At 34.1% G+C, this 9,276-nt stretch overlaps 1 protein-coding gene across 2 annotated transcripts in view; it reads right to left on the bottom strand.

The window, feature by feature from the left end:
- Window positions 1-9,276, bottom strand: part of LOC100374531 (unconventional myosin-IXb-like) — a 106,898-nt gene that overhangs the window by 26,334 nt on the left and 71,288 nt on the right. For both annotated transcript variants that reach the window (XM_085506862.1, XM_085506863.1), the window contains 4 exons: window positions 2,758-2,992; window positions 949-1,080; window positions 314-440; window positions 18-130 (listed from right to left, as the gene is read on the bottom strand). In XM_085506862.1, coding sequence (XP_085362988.1) covers window positions 18-130; window positions 314-440; window positions 949-1,080; window positions 2,758-2,992 — 607 coding nt within the window. The remainder of the gene's footprint in view (window positions 1-17; window positions 131-313; window positions 441-948; window positions 1,081-2,757; window positions 2,993-9,276) is intronic.

Below are 9,276 nucleotides of genomic sequence, written 5' to 3'. Positions count from 1 at the left end.
TTAAAATTATGTCATACTTTTCTTCTTGTAAAATTTTCAGCTGTTGAGATAATATTTGTTCCTCCTCCTCATCAGTTGTAATGTCCATGTCTTCCTCTGTAAAGGATCCTGAACTAGTATGATGACGATTCTGTAACACAAACATTGTTATATTTATTTTCATATTCATAAGATTTTGGATAAATGATTTGAAACTATATTATAAACTGTGTGACTCAATGAAAAATAAGTTGAATTTCAAATGATTGCCAAATGTGCAGATAATATAGAATACATCACTTTATATAGACCATAACTTAGGTTAAAGATATACCTGCGATAATGACTGTATTGTTGATAATCTCTGGTTTGCGGTTGTCTCGGCTATCTCTAAGGTCTGCAGATCAGCCAAAGTACTTTTCAATTTTTTCAGCTGTTCACTAATAATACATTCTACTACCCTATAAATGGAAAGAAACCATTGATGTCAGAATAGATCCCACTAAAATGGTTTTATGTAACATGATCAAAATTCCAATCAGTTTACAAATTAGAGGCAAATATTGACAAAATATAGAATTAGCAACCACAACTTAGTCATAGGAAAAGCAGATAGACTATTTCAAAGACACTTTTCAACAAAATAATCTGCATGAATTGTAACAACTCAATTGAAGATATGCAACATTTTTTATGACTTATATATAGCTTAACCAGAAATAATTTCATAAACAATTATATCAAATTCATCTATCTTGTGTCCAACACAGAGCCATCCACTATTAAAGAACTGTCAAATTTACATTATACATGTAGGAACAATAATGTGGATTATTAACCTTGTTATATAATTATATTTTATATTATCATTATAAAAACCCAATGCAAAGAAATGTTTTACAAAAAGACAAAGTAATGTCACATGCTGTGACATTGTCATAAAGTGAAGAGAGTTGACAGATTACTCACAGTGCTTGCTTGGCAACATGTTGTAAACTTTCTAATGGTGGAAGAGTTTTATTGGTCCTCAATAAACAGGGTGCAAAAATAATTGCCAATCCTTGTGGTGACATCTTGTTTGAACTTACGTGTAGTGCGATCCTGCAATAAAAGACAGACATTGTTGTTACTGCAAATTGACATCTTGTTTGAACTTACGTGTAGTGCAATCCTGCAATAAAAGACAGACATTGTTCTTACTGCAAATTGACATCTTGTTTGAACTTTCGTGTAGTGCAATCCTGCAATAAAAGACAGACATTGTTCTTACTGCAAATTGACATCTTGTTTGAACTTTCGTGTAGTGCAATCCTGCAATAAAAGACAGACATTGTTGTTACTGCAAATTGACATCTTGTTTGAACTTTCGTGTAGTGCAATCCTGCAATAAAAGACAGACATTGTTGTTACTGCAAATTGACATCTTGTTTGAACTTACGTGTAGTGCGATCCTGCAATAAAAGACAGACATTGTTGTTACTGCAAATTGACATCTTGTTTGAACTTACGTGTAGTGCAATCCTGCAATAAAAGACAGACATTGTTGTTACTGCAAATTGACATCTTGTTTGAACTTACGTGTAGTGCGATCCTGCAATAAAAGACAGACATTGTTGTTACTGCAAATTGACATCTTGTTTGAACTTTCGTGTAGTGCGATCCTGCAATAAAAGACAGACATTGTTGTTACTGAAAATTGACATCTTGTTTGAACTTTCGTGTAGTGCAATCCTGCAATAAAAGACAGACATTGTTCTTACTGCAAATTGACATCTTGTTTGAACTTTCGTGTAGTGCGATCCTGCAATAAAAGACAGACATTGTTCTTACTGCAAATTGACATCTTGTTTGAACTTTCGTGTAGTGCGATCCTGCAATAAAAGACAGACATTGTTGTTACTGCAAATTGACATCTTGTTTGAACTTTCGTGTAGTGCAATCCTGCAATAAAAGACAGACATTGTTGTTACTGAAAATTGACATCTTGTTTGAACTTTCGTGTAGTGCAATCCTGCAATAAAAGACAGACATTGTTGTTACTGCAAATTGACATCTTGTTTGAACTTACGTGTAGTGCGATCCTGCAATAAAAGACAGACACTGTTCTTACTGCAAATTGACATCTTGTTTGAACTTACGTGTAGTGCAATCCTGCAATAAAAGACAGACATTGTTGTTACTGCAAATTGACATCTTGTTTGAACTTACGTGTAGTGCAATCCTGCAATAAAAGACAGACATTGTTGTTACTGCAAATGAAATCCACTTTCACCACTTGTATGTTGCAGCAAAGTTATTTATAAGTTTGGAATCTCAACAACCCATCAATTTTCACTGGCTTGTCAAAGCCATAATGTCTTGATTAATGACCCAAGTGTAAATCCACTGTGACTTGTTGGTCTTATGATACAGACATTATATTAGTATAAATTGACATTGTAAAGAAGGCAATGAGAATGCTTGGTTTTTCAAAATGCCATTGTGCAGATTTCACAAATACTAAATCTTTAACATCATTATACATGTATATTGCATTGGTAACTAGTCAGTTAGAATATTGTTTTATTATTTGTTGGTCAATCAAATAAATAGATAAATAAATAAATAAAATAAATAAATGTGCCATCCAGGTATCAACTAGGTCTGGTTGACACAGGCTTTTCATTTGAATCTGTGACACACTCATTTGAGTGCCAAAAGCCATGGCCATCTTCCAAGGTTCAAAACTGAATGCGACAACAACAACCATTTGACTAAAAGTAATTGAGACATAGATACCTTGCTAAATGAAACATAAGCCTCTCTAATATATCATAATTGGCTTTTGGCAGTTTTGTAATAACATCATATAGCGACTGGATTCTCTCTTGTGGATTGGTCAAATGAGCAGCTCTCAGGAAGTCGTCATACAGTTCAAATGACATCAAAGGATGTTGCAAGTCACGGAAATAAGACTTTAATATCTGACCAATAACGAAAACATTGTAGTCATCAAAGCTGATGCTGTCCAAATCTAATAATCAAAACAAGACAATGGTTATAAAAGAGCACATGTTTCTATCATCAACAATCTAAACAATGATAGAGCTGAACATAAGTAAAATTGTCAACACAATATCTATTTTTGTATTTCTGTTGTAAAACTCAGAAACTACATGGAGGTTTCAGTGTTGGTGTGTTAAGCAGAAAAATTTAAATTATACACACAACAAAACAGAATATCTAAAAACAATATTAGGAGAAAAAAACAATAACCAGGATTTCACTTAGTGGTTGCTATGTTTACAAAATATAAAAATAGGCCAATGGCCTGTTCCTCTACGGCTATTGTACAAAAGATTAGTGATGTATATGCCACAACTTTTACGTTTAAAATTGTACTTTTAAATGAAATATCACCAAACAACCAAAGTTGTAAATGGAATAATAAACACATGTATGCCTAACACCAAAGCATTGAAAATAGTGGTTAGTTGAAATTCCATTTTTAACCAAAAATGACAAAAATATTTGCCAAAATTAGAGAATTAAAGATATGGCCATGGGATGAACAAATCTAGTAGATGTCAACACAAGGTACATACACACCAAGTATCAAAGCATTCAGGCTACCGGTTTTGAAGAAAAAGTCGAAAAAAGAATTTTTGACTAAAAATGACCATTTTAAAATATTCACCAAAATTAGAAAATTGAAAATTTCCTTACCAAATTAACAAAACTGATAGAGGATAACCCAAGGCAAATGCACTATCAATATCTGCACTGTAGACCTCTTAGTGTCATAGTAGTGTAAGCTACACACACAGTAACGGTATGATACAAGTAATATATCGGGGCAGTGGGCTAAATGCGGTCGTGGGGACTCGGGTTCGATAACAAAATACCCAGCTCAGTGTTGCATGTAAAGTTAGAATGTTGTATTAACACATAACAAACAGAAACACAATCGTAATGAACGCTACGTGGATACAGTAATACACAGTAATGTGTCACATAACGCAGTTATTTCTCAATAAAAGTCTCAATAAAAAGTAGAAAATACAATTACAAGTTTTGTAATGTGCTATCAAAATGTATTACAAGATACTACTCATTACGTGGTTACTATAATGACTAACAGGAATATCTATGCTCAGTACTGTATAGTACCACTATCTGCTACAACCATATAGGCCAACACATCAGTACAGAGTACTGAAGAGAATGTATGGCATACGCAGTAATCCTAACTTACTCAATACAAATGGCTACCACATACACAATACAGTATTTACTAACTAGAAACACTAAGTGCTGATAGATACTATGTAATAGGTACTAAGTCTGCGAATGCCTGAGTATTCACTAGATACATAGAAGTATATGCTAAGGCTGCGAATGCCTGAGTATTCACTAGATACATAGAAGTATATGCTAAGGCTGCGAATGCCTGAGTATTCACTAGATACATAGAAGTATATGCTAAGGCTGTGAATGCCTGAGTATTCACTAGATACATAGAAGTATATGCTAAGGCTGTGAATGCCTGAGTATTCACTAGATACATAGATATGCTAAGGCTGTGAATGCCTGAGTATTCACTAGATACATAGAAGTATATGCTAAGGCTGCGAATGCCTGAGTATTCACTAGATACATAGAAGTATATGCTAAGGCTGCGAATGCCTGAGTATTCACTAGATACATAGAAGTATATGCTAAGGCTGTGAATGCCTGAGTATTCACTAGATACATAGAAGTATATGCTAAGGCTGTGAATGCCTGAGTATTCACTAGATACATAGAAGTATATGCTAAGGCTGTGAATGCCTGAGTATTCACTAGATACATAGAAGTATATGCTAAGGCTGTGAATGCCTGAGTATTCACTAGATACATAGAAGTATATGCTAAGGCTGCGAATGCCTGAGTATTCACTAGATACATAGAAGTATATGCTAAGGCTGTGAATGCCTGAGTATTCACTAGATACATAGAAGTATATGCTAAGGCTGTGAATGCCTGAGTATTTACTAGATACATAGAAGTATATGCTAAGGCTGTGAATGCCTGAGTATTCACTAGATACATAGAAGAATATGCTAAGGCTGCGAATGCCTGAGTATTCACTAGATACATAGAAGTATATGTTAAGGCTGTGAATGCCTGAGTATTCACTAGATACATAGAAGTATATGCTAAGGCTGTGAATGCCTGAGTATTCACTAGATACATAGAAGTATATGCTAAGGCTGTGAATGCCTGAGTATTCACTAGATATATAGAAGTATATGCTAAGGCTGTGAATGCCTGAGTATTCACTAGATACATAGAAGTATATGCTAAGGCTGTGAATGCCTGAGTATTCACTAGATACATAGAAGTATATGCTAAGGCTGCGAATGCCTGAGTATTCACTAGATACATAGAAGTATATGCTAAGGCTGTGAATGCCTGAGTATTCACTAGATACATAGAAGTATATGCTAAGGCTGTGAATGCCTGAGTATTTACTAGATACATAGAAGTATATGCTAAGGCTGTGAATGCCTGAGTATTCACTAGATACATAGAAGAATATGCTAAGGTTGCGAATGCCTGAGTATTCACTAGATACATAGAAGTATATGTTAAGGCTGTGAATGCCTGAGTATTCACTAGATACATAGAAGTATATGCTAAGGCTGTGAATGCCTGAGTATTCACTAGATACATAGAAGTATATGCTAAGGCTGTGAATGCCTGAGTATTCACTAGATATATAGAAGTATATGCTAAGGCTGCGAATGCCTGAGTATTCACTAGATACATAGAAGTATATGCTAGTAACAACAGAGATTAGCACTCGGATATTAAATACAGGTACTTGGTAAAATAAAAGGAAAATACTTTAAAGTTACTATAATTGAAAAGATTACTTATCTAGTCTTACGGTAACAAAGGCGTACTAAATACAACAGTATACATTAGCTTAAGGTTGTATGCGCGGAAATGCACTGCGCATACGTTCTGCGCATTTGAAGCAGACTTTCAAGATGGCTGCCACAACAAACAAGTACGCTTCGCGATCGCCGAATGCACGCAAATTTAAAGGATTTTTGACCGAGAAAGAGAAGAGAATTGGCAGATATCCAGGCGAACCGCCAACATAAGAAAGTTGCTGAAGTAGTTTTAGAATCAAATTCAGGTACGTACGTACGGTGTCAGTATACGACGTAAACTTTGGTTGAGTCGTCTGCAACTGTTATCCACAACTCGAATCAATATATTTTCACATTTTATTTGTTTTTATGAACATTGGATTATGCTTATTTTGGGGGAAACAGTGTTTATTTTTTCCTAATTCCTGTTTCACTAAATACAGAAATTGTGATAAAAAAAATATTTGACAACGAAGTTTGTCTGTCGCGTCGTCTGCAGCTTTCATTTTTTAAGACAAGGTGCCTTCAAAGCGAACTGGTAATTTTAACTATACGCACAAAACCCCCAATTTGAGGGCATGATTGTCCTCACACTTCCATATAACCAAGGGGATACAATTTTAACTATGAATAAACAGCATGTTCAAATATTTTCTATATTTTGCTGTTTTGAAATCCATATTTATTTTCCTAGTGTTATAAATTTAGAGCATTGAAATTTCATCTGTTTACTCTTCAGAAAAACATTAACATGTAACATGATGAACTTGCGGCTGTGTTAAGGAAATTAAAATACTTGCATATTATAGTAGATACTTGAATTTTATTTTTTCTATTTGTTATTGTGTCAAATATTTTTGTTCTAAATACATTGTAATATATATTTTTGGACATTTTCTCCCAATAAATGTTTTTTCTGAAAATAAGCCATGACCTAAAAATTATTGTTATTTTTCACATTATCTGAATGTGAGAGAGTTTCTGTTTTGCCTATGGCTCCTTTGGAAATGATGATTTTGGAATAATGGTTTCTTTTTATTTCTGTAAATATTCATACATTTCTTACGAATAGCACAGATAGTATGTTAACATCTTACTGTTGTCAATATCTGTTAGCCAGTATAGTAGTGCAAATTGCATGAAATTTATTTACATGATGACTGTAATGATAATCTGATTTATCTTTACAGAAGTTACTTCAGAAAGTGCTATAAATTGGAATGTTGGTCGCAGAATAGTACAGCTGTCTGTTCTAGCTGAGGGATTAAAAGCCTGTGCTGTGTGTTGTGAACACCTTGTTCTGATGGATTGCCAGGAGGAGAGACGATATGGTCTTGGTAGTGTACTGTATATACCTTGCCAGAGATGTGGTGCTGTAAACCATGTGTATACAGGTTCGACACATAGGAATGCCAAATCAAACCAAGGATTACCTAAAGTATATTTGATGTAAATACTAAATTAGCCACCGGTAAGATTTACAGGCAAACTAAGGATTCATCTCAATTATTAACCTCTTATGGTCATATATTGGTGATCATACTTTTAGTAATGTAGGGCAGCAAAAACTAATCTTATAAAATGTTAATCTAAGTTGTTTCTTATTTCATAACATAGGAATGGTACACAGTGGAATGGGAGAGACTCATGTGAATAACTTCCTTGCCTCACTGAATATACCGGGTATACACCACAAGACATTAAAGAAAAGAGAAAGAGAAGCAGGTGTTGGTATTGAGAATGTTGCAAAATGACTGTGTGTTAAAGCTCTTACTGAAGAACAAAAACTTAGTTCACATGAAAATCAAGTTGATATTTCCTTTGATGGTGCATGGCAGGGCCGTGGCTCTGGCAAAGAATATAACAGTCTGTCAGGTCATGGTGCTGCTATAGGGGAAGCAACTGGTAAAATTATGGGATATGCTGTGCGTTCAAAGGGATGCAAAATTTGTGAAAATGGGGATATGAACACAAGAAAACTTGACTGTCGTAAAAACTGGACAGGGAGTTCCAAAGCTATGGAAGGAGATATTGCTGTTGAAGTGGTAAAAACTATTAACAAAACTAGTGCTAAAACAGTATCTTTAACTATGGATGATGATACAACAACCATTCATAAACTAAGAACAGAAATTAACCAAGATATTGAAAAGAGACCAGATATGAACCACACTAAAAAAAGGTCTAGGAAATAAACTATATGAACTTTCAAAAACTCACAAAATATTAACACCACGTGTTATCAAGTATTTTCAAACATGTTTTTCCTATGCTGTTACTCAGAACAAAGGTAGGCCAGCTTTAATCAATAAAAACTTGCTTGCCATTGTTCCCCATGCATTTGGATCTCATGAATCATGTGATCGTAAATGGTGTGGTTACCAACGTCAGCCAGATACTTACTGCCACAAACGTCTTCCATATGGTAAAGATCTTTCTGGGGTAGAATTGCGTAAAGATTTAAAATCTATTTTTGAAATTTATGTTGCATGTGCAAATATACTTTCTCTTATGAGTTCAACACAAGCCAATGAAAGCTTTCATAACACTGTTGCTTCTAAAGCACCAAAAAACAGACATTACAGTAAATCAGAAAGTTTAAATATCCGCATTGCAGCAGCAGTTTCACAGAAAAATAGTGGATACACATATGTTTGTAGTGTTAACAAAGAAAATGGACTATCTCCTGGAATTGTTTCACAGGTGAAGGGAATAAAACTAGACAATAAAGCAAGAAAAAGAAAGATGCAGACAGAAAACAAAAAATACAAACTTAGACGTATACAATTAAAAGAGGAGCGAAACAAAAAATGTAATGCTACTGAGTTAAGAGAAGGTGACACATACAACACAAACATTGCAATTAGAAATGACATTGATATTACATGTATTCCTGAACCAGTTAATGCTCCTGTAAGTTTTCCAGTAAAAATACTTCAAGATTCTCCTGTTGTTGTATTAAGTTATTTATTAAAGCTACTTAAAAATGCTGACTCAGCATAATTGTGAGTTGTGTATCTTAAAAATTAGTACATTAACCCCATGTTTTTTTCTTTTCTATGAGTTTAGAGTAACATGTCCTGTACACCTGTAGTATTTTAAACGATTTTCCATGGGTTTTTTATTTTGTAGCATACATCCTTAACTGTAAAATACTAAGACTATCGTAATGCAACGTGTGTGCTCAAATAATACACAACCAATGCAATCATCTACAATGCTATAACAGTATATTCACAGGTTTATATCAACAGAAAATAGTTAAGTATTCAATAATAAAATAACGCGTGAGTTCAACTACTGAATACTAAAGACATCCAAAATACAAAATGTTTTAAACATGCAAAGCAGGCCAAAGTTCCAAATTATGCATGTAACACTACAAGTATCAACTATA

The sequence above is a fragment of the Saccoglossus kowalevskii genome, chromosome 13 (assembly GCF_978046115.1).
Source record: "Saccoglossus kowalevskii chromosome 13, keSacKowa6.1, whole genome shotgun sequence".
Classification (NCBI taxonomy): Eukaryota; Metazoa; Hemichordata; class Enteropneusta; family Harrimaniidae; genus Saccoglossus; species Saccoglossus kowalevskii.
Note: the sequence above shows the minus strand (reverse complement) of the source record. Positions and strands in the feature narration are given on the sequence as shown.